At 43.5% G+C, this 20,360-nt stretch overlaps 1 protein-coding gene across 7 annotated transcripts in view; it reads left to right on the top strand.

Annotated features, from left to right (window-relative positions):
* MAGI1 (membrane associated guanylate kinase, WW and PDZ domain containing 1) overlaps window positions 1-20,360 on the top strand; it is a 594,780-nt gene that overhangs the window by 536,669 nt on the left and 37,751 nt on the right. For all 7 annotated transcript variants that reach the window (XM_040994773.1, XM_040994775.1, XM_040994774.1 and 4 more), the window contains one exon: window positions 16,301-16,332. In XM_040994773.1, coding sequence (XP_040850707.1) covers window positions 16,301-16,332 — 32 coding nt within the window. The remainder of the gene's footprint in view (window positions 1-16,300; window positions 16,333-20,360) is intronic.

The following is a 20,360-nucleotide window of genomic DNA, read 5'->3' as shown; positions in this document are numbered from 1 at the left end:
GGAAACGTGTGATCCCTGAGCTATAATGTGCTTAGTTGGCTGAAAAAGGATAAGAAAAGAAACAGAATGACCCTTAAGTGGTTTTTTGTTAGTTTGTTTTTGCATTTTTTTATTTTGAATTTTACGGTACAATTCCAAAGGGCCTAGGATTTCCCACCTCCCCCAAATTCCCACCCCCTGTAAGTCCCCATATTATTACAATAGTCTAGTCCGTCGTAAGCAGTCGTAAGACCCTTAGGTTTTTTTAACCTGCACGAAATATTTACTAAGATTTTGTGCTCGAGGATGGGTGAACTAACTTACACTTTGGAATCATGTGTCTCTTTTCAGACATATTGCTTATAAATTTCCCATTGACATCCAAGTGGAAGCATGGTAAGGTGTCAGGAGCTGGTGGCAGTGAACTGAGAGAAACAGAAATAAACAGAGCCATTATTCAATCAGCGAGCTTTCTGCAAACTGTAGACCGTGATCCTTACTAGGCGGCTGTGAAATCCATGTCGTGGGCTGCACCTGGTGTTTTTCTTAAAAACTAAAATAGAAGAGAGAATATTTGAGTCTAACATTCTGGGTAGAAATAAGTATTTTCCTCCTGCAAAGTGTGTGTGTGTGTGTGTGCATGTGTATAGATTTATATATGCATGTATGTGTTCCAAAATGTATTTCCCATTGTAACTCACTTTCACAGAGACACGTGTGGGTGGTGCTTAGTGCCATGAAACGTAGTGAGGCTGCTTAAGGAAAAAAGTGAAAAAGAATAAAGAAGGGTCTGGAACAGACCCCTAACCCACCATGCAGAGTCAGACTAGGTAGCAGCCACCTGTATACAGAAGAAAGAACAGGACAAGGTGGCATAGTAAAACCCAAAAGTTGCCTCTAGAGGTGGAGGCATGGAGTAGCAGGCTGCTTGGAGAGCCAGGCCCATGCCATGCTCCGGATGCGGTCAGCCTGGATGGATGATAAGCAGAGGAGGTGGGTTCATGACTCAGAAAGGTTCAAGGAGTTTTACTAACATATGAAACTGAGTTGAGGGCACAGCAGGAGAGAGATGTGGAATCAAAAGAGAGGGCTTTTAGAATAGATGTTTGGCCTAGCAGTTGAGATACACAAGTTCCCATGTCAGAGTACTGGGTTCTGTCCAGCTCCAGCTTCTGGATCCCACTTCCCACCAGTAAAGGCTCTGTGAGCAGCTAGTGATGGCTCAGATGATTGGGTTCTGGTACTCAAGTGAGAGACTTAGATGAAGCGCCCAGCTCCTGACTGCAGCCCGAGCCTGACCCTGGATATTGTGGGTCTCTGGGCAGTGAACCAGTGGATAGGAACTGTGTCTTTTCCCATTGGACACATTTCTGGTGTTAATGAAGAACTAGGGACACTCCTTGTGCACAGCTCTAGAATCAGAAGAGAACAAATAGAGGTCTCACAGTCTCATTAGGAAGATAAAACTAACATAAAACTAACTAGGTTTTACTAGCAGCAACAAGTAGTCTTAAGTTGCTGTGTGGCACAGATTTGGATAAAGCGGGGTCACAGGGAGCTTGAGAGGTGATCATGGAGCATCTTCTCCCATTTGCCTTACTGAGTCAGATAGTTCTTGGTTGCAAGAGTCCAACCTATATGTTATATGATGCTTAACAGCTTCCCGGGACTCAGCGCCATTAAGATAGCTATTTCCTGTGACATCCAAAAATGCCTCCAGAAATAGCTACAAGTCTGAGATCTTCTCGACCAGAGCTGGGCTTGGGTGTATGGAAGGGGTTTAGAGTTGCCAACTGGCAGTTCTTGGACAATGGTTAGCAGAACCCCATGAGTGCTAGGAGTGTTAAGCCTGCTAGGGGTTGCTGGGTTCGATTCCCAGGTCTGGCTCTGACTCTAGCTTCCTGCAAGAGCAGACCATGGGAATCAGTAGCCATGGCTCAAGTAACTGAGCTCCCGCCATCCACCTAGGAAACATCATTGAGTGTCAGCCTTTGCAGTCGTCATTTAAGGAAAGACCCAGCAGAGGGGCATTGTCTCTTCATATGTCTCGCTCTCTTTCTCTCTCTACTTCTCCAACAGTAATAGATAACAAACAGTTTCAAATTTGACTGAGCATATCTGGAGTCAGTACTTACAGCTTGCCATAGGCCTGCCATTTCCTCTTCTCCTAGCCATGGCCGCCTTCCTATATATCAGTTTGAAATGAAAAGACAGCATGTGTGAAGGCACAGAAATTCATTTGGTAGAAATTTTTCTTCACCATCCCTAGTCCCAAGTTCCACTTAACTGGTTCCTTTTCCTTCTTTTTTGCTTAGTTTGTTCTTTTTTTTTTTTTTTAAAGTACCCAGTGTCTTCAGAATTGTTTTCTTTTGCTTAACTTTGGAGTTATTTTCTATTCTGACTTTGGTGAATTTTTGTGAAATTTAATTTATTAGTTGTCAACAACTTTGGATGATCCTTCCCATGTGAAAATTCCATACTGTGAGGCATATTATGATGATGGTTTCTCTTATATTAATTTTTCAGACTTTCTGCATTGAGTTTCTCTTTATTGTAAGAGTTAATTTTCCACCCTCTATGTCAAACATTGTTCAATTTTGAGCATTTTCTAAATACTATCTGAAGAAAGTTTATCGCATGTAACATTTTCCATGTTAATTTCCTTCAGATTAAGTCACACAATCTTTTTTTTTTTTTGTAAATAAAAGATTGATTTCATTTATTTGAAAAGCAGAGACAGAGGAAGATAGAGATAAAAACTGCTGGTGCGCTCCCCAAATGGTTGCAGCAGCCAGAGTTGGGCCAGAATGAAACCAGGCATCTAGAAGGCAACCCTAGTCTCCTGCATGGGAACCAGGGACTCAAATACTTGGGTTATCCTCCACTGCTTTCTCAGCCACTTTAGCAGGGCACTGATCAGAAATGGAGCAGTTGGACTTGGAACAGCACTCCCATATTGGGTGCTGGCCTCATGAGCAGCAGCTTAATATACTGCACCATATTAGCTTCACTGAGAGTTAGTATTCGCTTAAGTCTTGCATAATCCATCTTTGTATTATCACCTAGAGATTTTAAAATGTTCTCCAACTTGCACCTTGCCTGATATTTTCTCTGTTTGTGTTTGTGCTCAAATAATAATCATTTCTCATGTCTATGAACATAATCCTCTTTGGTTCAGAAATCTTGTTGGCAGAATCTTAGTGTTTTCAGAAATAGTTTTGAGTCCTTAAGAATGTTGCTACCGGTGGCAACACTACAATGGCTTTGTGCCCAGTTGTTACCTGAGTTTAGTTTAGACAGCTCTTCTTTTCTTTTTTTAAAAAGTTTATTCATTTATTAGAAAGGTGGAATTACAAAAAGGAAGAGGCAGAAAGACATGTGCCAACTGCTGCTTCACCACCCAGACTACTGTAACAGTCATGACCAAGCCAGGCTGAAGCCAGAAGCTTCATCCAGGTCTCCTACAGGAGTAGCAGGGGCCAAGCACTTGAACTATCTTCTGCTTTTCCTGGTGCAACAGCAGGGAGCTGGATCAGAGATGGCACAACCAGGATTTGACCCATGGATTATCTGGGATGCCAGCACTGTTGGCAGTGGCTTAGCCAGCCACATCACAGTATTAGCATCTCAGACGCATCTTAATCATCTTCATCTGTGTTTTTAATGTTCTCAGAGTATCTGTGTTTCCATCCTATGTGGTAAATGCTATACAGTCTTTAATTCATCCAACACTATGCTGTCTTCAAGAAAATATACACAATACAATATGGTTGTTCCCATCTTTCACCATTTTCTGGTGTTTAATTATTTTCCTAGAAATCTTATTTACTATATGACGTTGTCCAAAAAAAGTGCCACTATTCTGTCTCTGGTCCTCATATTCGAGGCAAGATTGTTGAAAATATCATTTTGCACTGAATCACACAACAATAATCATATTAGGAAAGCATGGTGCAGGCCAATTCTAAGCTTCATATTAGACAGAGTCCCTGTGTTTCCATGGTATTCATCATCAACTGACCTCATTCACAACCTGACTTTTTAATTAGGTTCGTTTTTGACAGCTATGTGTTCAGGGGCTCTTGCAAGATGAGCCCATGCAAAGCTGTGCTTACAAAGCTTTATTTTTGGTTGCAGAAATATGTACCAAGTTTTTTCACCTTTTGGAGTTAGGCCTGTGCTCTTGTAGGTATTTTTGTGACTTCTCAATTTGAAAATGACTGATACTCTGTATAGGTACTTTTGCCGCAGATACCATTAACCAAAGTAGCAGATGATCCCATTAAAAATAACATCTCTGCCCATCACTTAATGGAATTCTGTGTTTCTGTTGTTTGGCCTGATAAGTTTCACTCAGACTTCAGCCACTGAAAGAGGCACAAAAGTCAGTTCTGTGATCCCGTACTACCTCCTGGGAGCATGCCTTCCTCCCTGCTGGTAACAACCAGTAATGTCTTCAGACACAGCCAGACACACCCCTAAAGGACAGAATCAACATGGATTGAGAACCATTGTTTCAGCACCTTTGAAATCTGTTTTCGGTCATTGGAAATGCTGTGTCGTGTTCTTTTTAGGTAGACATGAGGTCAGTTTCAGTAATTTTCATTGTTTTCTTCGGAGAGTCCTGGAAGCAGTTTAGCTGGTTTTGATCTATCCCTTCAGGCGTCCTTTCTCTTACTAGGAAGCAGCACAGCCAGGCCACCCTAGGGCAGTGTGTCCAGCTTCCCTTCTGTGCTCTGAAAGCTGGTTGGAGCTGCTTACCTCCTTGTTGCCATAGTGAAGGTGGGACTAGACAGGGAGTTGCCTGCCATTCCCTCTGCTACGGGAGGGTTTGCTGATTTCTGGCCACTTGCTCTGTTGAATTAGGTGACAGTCAGGACAGAGGCTGAAGGAGGCTGAAGCTGTCCCATGGGGGAAATTAAAAACCCAAAAAGGCAGAAAGCAGCCTCCAGGGAGGAGGTGGCAGGAGACATGTTCCTTTTGGTTTGTGATGTCTTGTCCTCTCAGGAGAAAAATGAAGAGAATCAAGGGTGGCTCAATGGCTCATCTGGGTAATTTTCCACCTTCAACTGCAGCATCCCACAGGGGTACCTGTTCCTTTCCCAGCTGCTCCACTTCCCATCCAGCTTGCTGTTTCTGGCCTGAAAAAGCAGCACAGGGTGGTCCATAGCCTTGGAACCCTGTACCTGCCTTGGAGACCTGGAAGAATTTCCTGGCTCCTGGCTTCAGATCAGCTTAGCTTTGGCCATTGCAATCATTTGAGGAGCAAACCAATGGATGGAAGATCTTTCTCTCTGTCCTTCTCTCTGTAACTGTGCCTTTTCAAAATAAATTAATTAATTAAATAAATCTTTAAAAAAAACACAGAGAGAGAATCAGGGAAGAATATGTTCTTCAAGAAGTAAAGTGTGTCCACTGCAAAGGGCTCCCCTTTGGGTCGTATCTTCCTTTTGCAAATGAAGTAAATGCCACTTGTCTCCACTTTCCAGCATTCTTAGTTTTCACAATGTGAAATGGGTAGCTTCCAGTAGTCAGGTGTGTAATTTTCTGTTTTATGAAAACATGCTGTTTGTAAAATCTCAAATGCAGAAATTGTTGCTGCAGATAAGAGCCCAGAGCAGGCTGAGAGGGGGACGGGCACCGAGAGCAGACCCACGGAAGTTCTGTGTGCGTGGGGCTCTGTAGTCCAAGCAGCAGCCAAGCGGTGTGGGTGCCTTGCTGCCTGCCACCGTTACTTCCAGGGTCTCCTAATTTGGAAGAAGCAAAGTTCAGCTTCAGAATTCAGGACTGAGTTTATCACTCCTCAGTGCTTAGCCGTTAAGCCATACCACAAATATTGGTCAGAACTTTTTGTGAACTTCATTTGCTATTGAAAATATTGAAGTAACCCACAGAATGTCAACACAAAAGCATGAGAAAATCTGAATGACATGGGCACATTCATTGTGCTTTGGATGCCTTGTCACATGCATAGCATCTCGGCAATTTGATGACTAACAGATTTCACTTTGAGGGTGTTTGCATGGGTTGAGATAATTGTCTGCTTCAGGGCAAAGTCTGATTGGAGCTTCATTTGTGAATGGAGGAGAGGAAAATAAAGACCACAGGAAGTAGCTGAAAGCAGACAGGAAATGGAGCAACAGAGTCTTGGTATTTAATCTCCACTGCAAGAAACGACCCAAATGCCTACTGGGTCAGGGTGTATTTAATTTCCTACTTACTATTTGCTACCACCAGTGCAGTGCTGTGTTCCCAGCTAAACGGCTTCATTAAATGTCTTCATAGTCAAGGATCTTTTCTCCACCTTAAATGCACTTGATCTGTAGCAGTTACTTTTAATTGAGACACATCCTGGTGGAGGAACAGTGTGTGTGTGTGTGTGTGTGTGTGTGTGTGTGTGTGTGTGTGTGTGTGTGGTGGGGATGCGGGAGGGAGCGGATTCCTTCACATATAAGTACAGCCAGTTGGAGCAATACTGACCCACTGAAACCTGAAATCTGATAACTGTGCAAACCTCAGCTTCACCTGTCTCCCAACGGCCATGGAGATCATTTGTTTCCCTCTGTGATGCACATAGTCACTTAGGCCATTTCAGATACTTTGAACATAGAGGATTTCAATGATATTTAATATCTCCATTGAAAATGAATTGGGCTCTGTATCTAAAGTGCTTTGGTCTCTGGAAAAAGCTCACCCTTTTGTAAATGGCTTTTTGGGGTATGACTCCCACATACTTTCAATAATGCAATATTCCAGGATGCTGAAGTCAAAAGCACCTGGCCATTATTAACCATGACCTGTGCTTTGAAGGTTAATATCTTTTTAAAAAAGATTTATTTGTTATTTATTTTTGTTGGAAAATCAGATATACACAGAGACAGAGAGAGACAGAGAGGAAGATCTTCCATCCGTTGACTCACTCCCCAAGTGGCCGCAACAGCCCTAGCTGAGCTGATCCAAAGCCAGGATCCAGTAGCTCTTCCAGGTCTCCCACACGGGTGCAGGGTCCCAAGACTTTGGGCCATCCTCAACTGCTTTCCCAGGCCACAAGCAGGGAACTAGATAGGAAGCAGGGCTACTGGGACACAAACTGGTGCTCATATGAGATCCCAGTGTGGGAAAGGCAAGGACTTTAGCCACTAGGCTACCGCACCAGATCCAAGCCTAATATAGATTTTTTAAATGTAAGAGATTGGAATAGAATTCAATATTGTGCTGGGTGTGTCCCCGGTTGCAATTAAACTGTTCTATAATAAAGTTTGACAAAATTGCCAGATAAAGTATGTGCTTACAGAACAAGCTGGAATATTTCCTCCTGGTTCACAAAACTGTTCCCAAAGAGTAGTTGTTATGTGACTGAGGCTGTTAGAAGTAGCCAGAGACCCAAGGGCTTGTCTCAAGAGAGGGCCCTGAAACACTCTTTATATCAGTGCATATTTGCTTCTTTGTGGGGAAAGAGTCAGCTTTGCGGGGAGGGGGCTTTAAACTAAGCATTTTGATGAAAGTGGCTGCTGTAAGGAAAGCTGTGAAGGCCTTCTGAAGTCTTATTTCAATTCTCAAGGAATCCCTGCTAAGACCCCCCTTGGTTGGGGCTGGGGCGTGCTCAGGTTCTGGGTTGCTCTCTGCACTACCAGGTAGTGCTGCAACGAGAGCTGATTCGTTGTGATGGGAAGTCAGGACACAAGGTGGCACAGTGGAACCTTGTTCTCCACGCTGAGCAAGGCAGCTGTGAGTTTGAGCTGAACCTGGCAGCTCACCAATAAATCACGGAGCTGACCAAGGATCAAGAGCTGTTAAATAGTCACTGCGGCAGGAGTGGTGATAAAAAGAAAGGCCAGGCCGCCCCTCCCCTCAGCCCCAGCAGCCTTCCCTGCAGCCTTCAGGGGGAAACTGACTCCAGAAACTGCATGTTGCTACTCGGATCGGGAAGGTGTTTATTGAGCGGAGGACCACATACGGTGCTAGAATTGGGAGAGACTGAGAAGCTGGAACAGGTCTCTGAAACAGAGACAGTAAACAAATAACAACCATAAAGAATATGAATAATACACAGATAAGGCAGTTATACAGTGATAGGCTTTAGCAGCACCAGAAAGCTGGACAGTGTGAGTCAAGTGTGATCGCAAAGGGACCATTTCCGAATTACAGGTGCACTGGAGAGCTGCTCTACAGCAGGGTTCCAATAGTGACAAGCAGTTACCTACACCGACCTCCAGGCTTAGTGCTCCAAGCCAGCAGGTGGATGCAGAGGAGTGAGTGGCAGGAGTCTGAAGCTGAGAATGCCAGCTGAGCTGGAGTGTATGCCCAGGGGACAGAGGAGGAAATCAAATGAAAGTGGTAGGATCAAACCAGGGAGGACTTGGTGAGACACGAGAAAAGAATCTGCATTTCATTCAGTTGGCTTTGGGAAGCTACAGGGACCTCAGCCAGGAGACCATATAATCCGATTCATGCTGTAGAAAGCTGTGTGGCCTCTGTGGATAATAGATTAAAGAGGACGAAGAATAAAGCGAAGGGACTAGTGCTTGGTTGCTTGGGGCCCTGTAGGCAAGGAAAAGCAATGGCAAGGGAGAAAACGGACAGACGTGGATGGAATCTGTCATTTTGGAGACATATCTGGAGGAAGAGAGAAAGGAGCCCTTGAATGGGTGGCTGCAGGTTAAACTGTGGTTTGGGGCTGTCCATGTTCCATATACCAGTACCTGTTTCCAATCCCCTCTGCCCTCACTGCCCTGATCCAGCGGCTTATTCATGAGCCTAGGAAAACTACAGGTGATGGGCCACGGGCTGTGGTTCCTGCTGCATACATGCAGGACACAGATGGAACTCCTGCCTCCTGACTTTGGCATGGCCTGAGCCCCAGCTGTTACAGGCATTTGGGTAGTGACCCGGGGAATGCAAATCTTTCTCTCTCTCTTTGCCTCACTGAACTTTCCATATATGTACACTCATGTGATTTTTTTTTTTTATAAGAAGCTCCCTGAAGGACCTTGAGTTTTTAGGGTTTCAATGCTCTATAAGGATAAAAATCAAATTCTTTTTTGATCCCGTATGTAACTTCTATTGTAAAAATAACCTGTCACAGTAACAGTCACCCTGAAAGTCAGTAATGCTGGTGTAAAGGGCCCAGGTTGTTTTGTTTTGTTTTGTTTTGTTTTGTTTTGTTTTGTTTTGTTTTGTTTTACCTAGAAGCTTCTCAGTAGCAATTACAGTGATAGGTTTCCCTTTGGGGCCAGTGACCTTAAAATAAGAACCCACATAGCATCCTGTTTTGGAAAATCCTGGTCAGCTTTTTCTTTTCTATGAACTATTTTCAGCTGTTGGTTCCTAATCCCCACCCCCTCTGCATTAAATACTACACTGAAATTTGGAGGGACTACTGTGGACCTACAGTGCCACCATCCCCTCAATTGTCTAACTCAAGGAGACTTCTGGGAATGAATAATGAATAAAGAAACAAAGTAGGACTACCCTATAAGCCTTCAATGAAAAGAATTCAGATGTGAAGCAGTTTATAGAACTGCCAAGATGTCAGTCTGGCCATTAAGCAATTTTCTTCCAAACAGAACCCTTTTTAGATGGGTGTAAGACCCTATTTCCCAAAACAATACAGTTAGAAAAACTTTGACCCTACGTAGAATCAGAGAGTTCTCTGGGGTTATAGAGAAAGTAGCTTAATTCTATATCCTTAAAGTGTAGAGCTTGATGGAAATATTCCTTGGAGAAGAAAGATTGGCCTCAAGGTGTGACAACAAATTAGTAGACTTTTTAAGTTGAAAGTCCTTTTTCTTTTCCTCTTTGGATAGAAAAGGCTATAACTTCTTCTGCCTCTAACTCAATTTCTCTTTTACCTACTCCTGATTTTTAAAACCAGAAAGCACAACCCTTCAGTGTCAGGGAACATTTGCAAACTTGGTCAGGGTGTTACCCACTTGTGAAACTTTCTCCTGAAAGCTTGGTGTTATAACAAAGCCTTAGAGACTCTACTGTCCCACATCAGAAATCTTACACTACTTTGAGTATGCATGGCTTTGAATAGGCAAGGATTTAGGAACTGTAACTTGAAGTAAGTCTTCAAAACATGTTGAATAATGAATTGACTGTGTGGATTCTGATGCAATCTGTGGACGAGAAACTGCCTTACTATTTAATGGCATGATTATTCAAGTCATTTGCCCATCTTTTGCTGAGGATAGATTCCTGTTCTCCTGAAGTCGCAGGGGAATTTTTCTAAGGAGGTGAACATACAAAATTGTATGTAATAGTAGTTGTAACACTTTTAGAGCAGACTATTCCCCCAACTAGGATGAAACTTTCAAAAGCTCATGGAAAAATGGCATGAAAAGACAGTTATTTTTTGGTGAAAAAGGTTTCTGAAATCCATGCATAGTTTTTTCCTAATAAATTTTTATAAACTTTTTTGAATGCATGCATAGACTGAGGATCTTTTGGAGCCAGTTTATCTTTTTCTGATACTTTATGATAAACTCTTGGAAGTTCCTGCCTAGTTTAGGGGCCTTTGAATAAGACTATATAACGTTTGCATTTAAAAGCATAAGCCTGGCATTAAAAGAAGTCTCCTCGGTGGTTTCTGTCCCTAACTGTGTAACCTGACCTGTGCTGTTTAACTGTGCATCCGTTTCCTCATCTGCAGAGGAGAGATGATACAAGGAGGAAATAGTGTCAGAGACTTTCAACACTTGTCATTTGTGCATACAGTCCTTGTTTTGGAAGACCCACTTTCTGTGGAAATGAGAACACCCAAGTGTTCTCCCTTTGAGGCACACAGCTGGTGTTGTGGCATCAGCGGCCACACAATTGTCTGCATTTCAATGACACCTCTTCTGAAGTGACCATCTATTTCTCCAGCATGGCCTGAAGACAACTCATCTGTCTTCTCCAGGTCTTTGAGCAGCCTGAGCTATTCATGACTCTGGATGTCTGCTCACCTTGTGGCAGTTCAAGGCTTTTGACAGTGAGGTTGAAAGGCTCTGTAAACCATTAGCCATCGCCAGCTTTGCAAGCCATTTATTTCTGCTGGGGACATATTTATTAGGCTATATGTCCTGGATAATTGAAGCAGACTTCCCCGTAGCTGTAAAATCTATAGAACTACCATCTTCATCTTCTTCACAAAATGCCACCTGACATGGCTTTAGGAGCAGCTCATTCCAGAATTTTGAAGTACAAGCATCCCTCCCAATTATGATGGCCACGATATTTCATAATGACCATTATTAATTCTCCAAAGGAAAAGATGTCTTCATCTTTTTGGAGACACTGGCTCTCCTGCTCCTGTTCTTGGCAGATGGTATAATATCAGTGCTGAAAAATTATACTTCAAGGTTGATGATGATATTTGGCCAGGGCAAGAAGGAGGAAACAATCAAACAAATCCTAGCTGGGATCATTTTTCATTTTGTTTTATGGATTTAGTTCCGTGATAAGTAGTGTTTATAAGATCCTTCAATGAGAATGTTCTTTGGTTTAAGCTTGGCCTTGAGTTCATGCTGGCACACTTATTTAGCTTTTTTAAAAAAAAAAGCCCTTAAGAGTCATTATCATCACTCAGTCATCAAGAGTTGCACGCTGCTGCCACCCTTTTCCCCTTCCTGATGATTAAATGCTGGTTGGCCTTCAATTGCAGCCCATCGCTTCTGCCCTGTTCTTTATGTTGAGTTCCATTTCCTGTTTCTGTCCCCAGAGGAGTGGTGGTGCTTCCTTCTATCACGGTACTTAACGCTCACCACTCTACTTCCAAGTGGTTGTTTTGCTGCATTCTCCTTTAAATGTACTAGGAGTTCCTCTGGGGCTGAAACCTCAGTAAACTATAGAAATGAATAGTGCTTTCTCCTGACTAAAGCCTTGGCTGACTGGCTTGACCTCCTGGTATAGTAGCGGTGCATCCCAGACATGTTCTGTGCCATTATTCTGCTTCATTTTCATCCCAAGAGGTTCTCATCCTCTGAAATTATTTGTCAAGTTGTTGATTCACTGACTGTACCTTCCCTTTCCCAATCTCTGCATTGTCCTTAGCATTTTATTAGTAATGATAGTTGGTCTCGTGGTGGGTGGGCATTGTGGTGTACATATTAAACAGCTGCTTGGGATGCCTGCACCTCATGTCCTGGTGCCTGGGATCAAGTCCCACCTTCAGTTACTATCTGACTTCCTGCTGCCACCTGCTTGTGAGTCCCCAATGGTGCTGCTGATTCCTGACTTGAGCCTAGTCCAGCACCAGCTGTTAAAGGAATTTAGGCTGTGAAACAGCAAACAGAAAAGATGCATCTCTCTATTTCTCTGTCTTTCTATCTCTAAAAATAAACAACTGCTAAAAAAATTGTTTCATGGTTTACACTTTCTGTATTAAGCAAAGAAAACGAGGTATTAGGCAGATTTGGATCATTGATCATCACTAACTGTTCGGAACCACTGGTTTCCATACGCCCTTCTTGTCTCTTTGTTTCCTAGTGCATGTGCATTCCATTAGATTTTTCCTTTTTTCTTTTTACTATAAATAATTTGTGCACCACCATTATACAGTTTTACTGAGAATAACATTCTATCATGAACTAGTGTGTAAATATGTGTCTTGGCATAGTTTATGGCCATGATATTTAAAGGGAAAGAGAGGCCTCTTCTTCAGGCTAATTGGTCCAGTCCAAGTCAGCAGCTGAGAAATGAACCCTTGCTTTCTTCAAAAGGGGTGCTTTCAGGGGGTGGGCTTTAGGAATCCAGGTCCCAGGCTCTTCTCCCTTCTTTGGTGGCATGACTCACAGTTTGTATTTAAGCTTCCCTGTCAGTGACAGCTGCCTGGCATCTCTTAGAGGTAGTCTTTGCTGTCTTCTGGGTTCTCAGAGCAGATGGCTCCAGCCTCAGGTTGTTTCTTCTGCATCTTCAGAAAGCTTCCCTTTGTTACTCCCGAGTGGACCAAATGAGCCCATCGAGACAGGTGCACTTTCCGCCCATCTGCTTGGCATTCCCATACAATATGGAGTGAGGTTGGTTAAGCACACACTTCCTGCTGCAGGTGCACATGGTGCTGCTTTAGTCCTAAGGAGAGCCACTGGCATGCCATGAAGTGTGAAGTTCTGCTGCCCCCTGGCAGCCTGTCCAGTACCTGCAGCCCGTAGTCTGTGCCAGCTAGACCAGCGGTGGGTCCTATGATTTCTAGGTCTTGGGGAATTTGGCTAAGCAGTGACCTTTTCAATGGCTCCCATTAGATCTCCCAACTGTTTTCAATTCATCTGAATTATTTTGGCTGAAATAAATTATGAAATGTCCAAAGGAAGTTTGCTCCAGCATTCATATTTATTAGATTTTAAGATTTAATGACCGTATGGACCTAAAACAAATCCTTGATTTCTTTCCTTTTTTTTTTTCAAATGCAGCCAAGTGGAGCATTTTGATTTTGACTATTTAAATATTAACTCAGTGGTCATAACCCACTTTTGGCTCCTGTAAAAGGTGTGGCTTTTTGAAAATGCAGTCTGCCGGCGATGGGATAACAAAGAGAGACACACGTTTCAATAATTTAAAAAAATCATTCTGATCTGTTAGAAAAGGCATGTCAGTGTCACTGGGACCTTTCCATGGACCATTTTGGATAGGGAATTGGTCTTAACAGACACAAGTGCATGGCCACTCCCCCTTTTTGCTGCTTTTCTAGCTTTAGCAGTAGAAGTTAGTTTTATTTTTAAATAAATACTTCATTGCCTCAGTGAGATTGTGAATATGGTATTGAGAAGGAATTCTGAATAAGACTAACATCCCCTTGAGCTGTGACTCCTGGCCTGCCTTGCCTCCGGGGAATGGTCCCTAGTATGAGTTTGGTGTGGACGTAGATGGAAAGCAAGAAGCCGTGCATGTGCTCGGCTGTGTCTTGTGCTGTACCTGCCCCTCTCCAGCGTGTCATTGTCACTCAACCATGTGTTTTTGCGACTATCTTTATTGTGGTCTCAGAGATGCAACATTCCTTTTAACCTCTGTGGACAGCTTTCGGGGTTGACCTACCCGAGTCATTCTCAGATTCCAATCTTTCACAGTTTTTCTTTATGCAGCAGTGCTATACTACGGGTCCTTGTGAATATACCTCTAAACATATCTGCAGGTGTTCCTCTATAATGGAGAGTGGAAAGTGCCCTTTAGTGTATATATGAAGGGTCGAGGTGCCTGATTAAAACTGCCCAGGATAGTGTAAAACATGATAGGTGCAGACTGAAACCATTTCTCTTCACTGCACCTATTTTGCAGAGAGCACAGTCAAGTTCAGTAAACTCTAACTAGAGTGTAGCTTTGCTTATTCCAATGAGCTAAGACTGTCTGATTAGGTGACAATCTGAATTTAAAGCTGTAGTACAAAATTTTGAATACAGTGGTATACAGTAATGTGACTTGATGTACATCATTTTATTGAACCAATGAAAGCACCTGAGGATTGTGTGTGAGCAGACACACATCAAAATTTTCCTCCTTATTGATAGATGAAGTCACTCTCCTCCCATCTTTTTTATATTTTAATGTGCCTAGCAGAGACTGCTTTTCCCTCAGAGCCAGGTGACCACATCTACTTGATTTCCCAATTCCATGAATTAGCCAAGGAGAAAGGGCTCAACACTGAGGGAGATCACTCCATGGCAAGTAGGAGGTTCAGAAACATTTTCTGTTATTTCATTGCCTCACAGTCTGGTGAGGTGAGCCCTGTTGTCTTTATTTCAGCAGTGGGGTGTTGTGGCACAGAGGGTGCTAAAGGCACCTGCTGAGAGTGCCCGAGTTGGCCTGACCTGAAAGAACCACACTCTTTCTCCTGCCTCCTGATTTCCTTAAATGACACCTCTTGTGTGCAGAGCCCTCAGGAAGACTTCTTGGGACTGCAGATGATGTCTGGGGTCCCTGGGGATGTGGCCTAAGGTTCTGCATTTTTTAACAACCCTCCCTGTGTTGCTTAAGAGCCACTGTGCCAGATTGTGGTGACCTCATTTTTTTGGTGATGTGCTGACTCTTAGGCCAAGTGATTCTTGTCACGCCTCACTTGGAGTAGTCACATTAACAGTGCCCCTGTGAGTGGCTTCTGCCATCCTTGCCCACTGCTCTCACCTCCTATTACTTGCGCTGGATTTGGCAGGCCTCGCTGTTTGACAAGTCATTTCCAACAGACTTGAAATCATCATGCTATGTGGGAATCCCTTTTCAAAAGCAGGTTGAAATCTCCTGTGCAAAACCCTCAGTGGAGCTTTGTATGGGTGGAATCTACATGGAGTGTAGTAACTGCTGCTCAAACAGAATCATAAAGAGGGGCGGCAGCTTGCACAAGTGATGGTTTTCACAATACTAATATGTTTTATTTTCCTTTTTTATGCTGCCCTTCCCCATTCTCCCTTGATGACAGATCCCCCATAATCTGCCCTAAATTGCACTGACTTTTCCAGAAGTGAGCCTCTCCCACTGAGGTCAAGGCTTGAGCACAAGCATTTGGAGTCAAACCCTCTCTCCCCCCGCCATGTCTGTCTCTTTCTCCTTTATTATTTTTTTTTCTCACCTCTCTTAAATTTTTCCTTGTACTCTAAAATGACATGGTTTATTTCCCCTAAAGGGTCTAGTCCTGGCTTCAGTACTTTGCAACCAGCTGAATAGGAGGTTGTGGGCATGATTGACAGGCACCTAGACATGTGCTGCTAAACTGGAAGGGAATCTTAGACCCACGCGGGCTTCGGTTCCTATTTTATCCTGTGCTGGCGAAAGAGCATTGTCTTTGTTTTGGTGTTGAGCTCATCCAAATAGAGAAGGCATTTCCTCTTCTGAAAGGCAGAAGCAAAAAAGGAAAGAAAAGACAAAAAAGGGGAAAAAAACCCCAATTTAATTTTAACCATGTACTCTTTTGAAACTAAATATATACCCTTTCCTCCTTCCTGATTGGTCCACTTCATTTGACAAGTGGATCCTGTGGAAAGGAAATATCCCGGACTTAATTGTAAGTTAAGTCTCTCTTAATCCAGAAGAGCATTTGAGATTCTGTCCAAGTGTTCAATTTCCCAGGCCGCTGAGGTCTGTGAATTTTCTTTCCCCAGCCTCCAGGCTGCTGCAGTACAAGTCAGCATAGCTAATGCAGATAGATCTGCCTCTCTCGCTCTCCTCCTCCCTCTGCTTTGATTCGATATGAACAGCCTGGTAACTCCGATGCTGGGGAGAAATCTGACATAACTCTGCAGATGGCTAGGTGGCCATGAAACACCTGGGGATGGTTCTTTAAGGAAAAGGTACCATTGCTATGCTAATGATTTCTTTTTCCCCTCTTTCCCCTGTTGCCTTTTTTCACCCCCAGGGCTGCCTGTTCCCAAGAAGAGCCCAAAGTCGGTAAGGACTTGTCAGTTACTTGATGTTTGTTTGGAGGTGGGGGGTGTGGAGGCTGGTGGTGGGAGGGTATGCGGTCCGGCTTCACTACACATAATAGGTTTTAGAGTGGTCTGGGGAGGGGAAATAAGAAACGGCTCTCTTTTTATTAAGTTCTGAGGTTCTGCTTGGTATGGAAGGTATCTGGGTTTGTCTTTAACTGTGTGATGATTTGTGGGCAGGCTGCCGGAGCCAGGATAAAGAATGTATGTTTGAAATCATCGCTGTACTAATGTATCTGGACTCTCCTTCAAAGGATGAGTTTCTTCGCTGTTTTTAACTTGATGCAAATGCTATTGTCTGCTCTGGAGGGATGGGAAGCTGCACCTGTTTGGAGTAGCATTGCTGTCAACTAGTGTTCCCAGCGGTCCTCATGGCTCCCGAGTCTCCCCGAGCTGCCTTGTACCCTGGGTGGTGAATTCTTTTCAAAATACAAAGCCGATTGGTTTAAGGATGAAATGCTCTGCCCTGCATATGTGTCCATGCTCACATGCAACCACATTGCCTGCCCCAGCACTGAGAGTAAGACATTTCCTTGCTGTGCAAATGTCCTTTGTTGTTTTGCCAGGTTTAGCAGCATTATACTGCAGGTATAGGATTCATTTAAAAAAAGAAAGAAATCAATGTTTTGCTGTCCTTTCTAATCTGGTTTCCCTGAAGATGCATTACCTAGTTGACATGTTGGCTAATAGCTTAGAGGTGATAGTGCTTTGACTTGGTGGTATGGGCTTTTTGCTCTTGGGGCACTAAGAACAAATTAAAATGCTGCTGAAAAACTCAAAATCTGGAACTCCGATGCCTGTGAAATTGAGCTGGGTGGAAGGGTTTTCCTAATTCATTAAATTAACAGGGGCGGGGTGTTTTCATATGTCTTAGAAGATTGGAGGGAGGAGAAATTTACGGCTTTCTAGCATCCAGGAAACGGGAAGCTTTAAAACTTTGCGGCTTACGGTGCTGCAGCTGAATTTCCTTTCCACCTGTCTCCAAGCCTGGCAGCGCGAGGCAGAAGTTTATTAAGGAGATGAGAGAGGGAGCTTCATGCATTCTGAAGCCCCATGCCTGAGTTCTCCGAAAAGAAAAACCTGCAGTAATTGATGTGATTCTGATAGCATAGCGCTATGCTGATTGGAAACATAGATTTCAGAGCAGCACCCCTTGTCAGTTTATGTTAACGTCCAGGCAGAAAAGTGTTGGTTGGCGCCTGTATTGGTGCCACAGAGATGCCAGAGTGATTGCCTGGGCTCGTGTGCATTTCTCCCTGGCCCTGGGTAGTAGTCAGAAACCCATTCAGCCTTTAGACAAACAGAAGCAGATGTGCAAGATGTGGCACACGAGCTTCAGTTAGCACGAGCCACCCTTTTTTCCTTCTCCACCCCCAGCGCTACTGGCTGATGAATGGAGCCTTGACAAGGAGCCTGAGGTGGGGCATAGCAGTTTTGTACTAGGTAGGATGACATCAGATAGCCAGGTGTTCTTTCCTGTGTTTTGCATCCCATTTTGCACTTGCTGTGCAAAAAGGATTTTTGTAATCCATTTGCATCTTTTTTTTTACCTGAAGGGATTTGGAAATTACCTGATGAATTCAAAAGGTGTACCAAACAGACAATCTGCTTTCACCAAGTCGGTGAAGAGAATTCCCGATGACAATTTATTTTTTGTAGAAACCTTACCGTTAGTAAGCAGAAAGGCAATTACTTGGGCTGCATTCCTAGAGGGGGAAAAAAAAACCTCTCTTAACTGCTTTGCCCACAGTCTGCTAGCTCTTAATTACCACAAGCTAAGAGAGAGTGGTGTATTGCTGGGCTAGCATGGAACAAGCCCCCAGCTTAAGACTTGTTCTTCCCTGAATCCTGCGCCAGGACAGGGAAGATGGTTTTCACGCCATTGCTGGCAAGCTCTGGCTGTGGCTGTGCAAAACATTGGGGGCATCCACCAAGGTCTGCTGTTGGCAGTGGTGCGTTGCTAACATCTGTGACCAGTGGGGGCTCTATACAGATGGAAGGAAAGCTTTCTCAGTTTGCAGTGTGATTGGGTCCTGCCCGAGAGCCAAATGATGATATTTTCTGGTTTGGATCGAGGTGGGGGTTTGGGAGTGTGGGTAAAGGGGTGGTTGGGAATCCATGAGGAAGCTAAATATCCTAGAACCAGGAAGCCATTGGATTGACCACAAACAGGATCAGTCATAGTGGGAAGTCCACAGTCGTGCCTGGGTTAGTTCTCATAGCTCTGAGTATGTAGTGTCTAAACCCAGGATCGTACTGTTTGCATCTTACAAACTTCGGAGATGGTTACCTCGGTCCTATGACTGTCAGCTTCCTCTTATACTTACTCCTTTCTTGCTTTGTGCTTTAAGTGTTTGCACTGATTCAGTAGTTGGATTTTTATTGGAAGAGAAGGACTTACCTTTCTGATCTTGTTTCCCCTCCAGGGTAATCCCAAAAGTTTACTCTTAAGAAGCAATTTTGCCTACTAGATTGAGTTTAAATGTTGAATTTGTGGTTTGTATACACATTGGGGACCATGGCAGTGTTTTAATGAAATTTTATTAATTTGATACCCGGCTTTCCAACCCATTGGGAATTTTCCTGCCAAATGGCAGAGACAAAAATGAGGCCTATTTGATGTCATCTTTTATACCTCTCTGGAAACTTGATTCTGTGGCCAAATTTAATTAGCCAAACTGAAAACTTATTTAACTAAGACTTTCAATTTAAGTTACTCCAAAGACCTAATGAGTGACGATTTAAAACTCAGAACCTCACACGAAACCCTAGATTTAAACATCAGTATCCCTTAGTTCATCTATTCATTGTGAAAACACTTGTTTCTTTGAAATGCAAAATGATGGTGGATTGGATAGGGGAAAGTTTTAGGAAGAAAGTTCGACTGCATGCTGGTTCACGCCCCAAGTGACCTCGATGGTCAGGCCTGGAGCAGGACAAAGCCAGGTACCAAAAACTCCATCCAGGTGTCCCACCTGGGTGGCAGGGGCTCATATAAGTGAGCCTTCATCGGCTCCTTTCCCAGGCACATTAGCAGGGGGCTGGATTAGAAGTGGAGCAGCCAGAATTCAAACCAGAGCTCTCATATAAGATGCCACTATGTAATTGATTAACTCACTGTGTCACAGTGCCAATCATTTTCTGACTCTTTCTCTGTCCACCTTCTTGCCTTTCATCAGTCTGTCTGTCTGGTCAGTCATTTGTCCACTCATTTGTCCACATGTCCATTCTTGGGTTCTATCATTCACTTAGCCACCCATCTATTTATTTAACAAACTAGTATTGAGAACCTTTAAGTATGACACTGAAGTACGGCATTATTAAAAGGTTATAAGTAAAAAGGACATATTATAGTTCCTTTAAAAAAAAAGTCTATTTGAAAGTGAGAGATAAAGAAAAAGAGGGAGAAACAGAAGGAGAGATCTTGCATCTACTTGTCTACTCCCCAGTGGCCAGAACTGAGCCAAGTGGAAGCCAAGAACCAGGGCCTTCATCCAGGTCTCCCACTAGAGTGACAGGAACCAAATCAGCTATGCCATCTTCTGCAGCATTTCTCATGCTGTTAGCAGGAAGCTGGACCAGAAATGGAGCAACCTGGATGTGGGCCAGCACTCCAATGGAACAATGGCTCCCCAGGTGGAGGCTTTTACCCTCTACATCACAATGCCAAGCCCAATGCCTCTCTCCTTTCAACTTACAAACCACTGGTTTATTGATGACTCCTTTTAGAAATGGAATTCAAATTTCCAAAACTCTTGATGCATTCTTTTTATCAGCAAGTATTTATGGAGTGTCTTCTGTGTCAGACAAGTTCCAGCATTCAGCAAGTGTTAAAACAGAAAACATTCCTTCCTTCTTGGAATGAGAAGGGAGAAGCAATAACCTCAAGCCCTGGTGCAGCCATAGCGACCCTCACCTTGTGGAAATGCAAGTGAAGTTTCTAGAGTTAATAGAGCAGAAATATGACATAGAATCAAGTACACACCTAAT

This window comes from Ochotona curzoniae, unplaced genomic scaffold (assembly GCF_017591425.1).
Source record: "Ochotona curzoniae isolate NIBS_2020 unplaced genomic scaffold, NIBS_Ocur_1.0 contig_908, whole genome shotgun sequence".
NCBI lineage: Eukaryota > Metazoa > Chordata > Mammalia > Lagomorpha > Ochotonidae > Ochotona > Ochotona curzoniae.
Note: the sequence above shows the minus strand (reverse complement) of the source record. Positions and strands in the feature narration are given on the sequence as shown.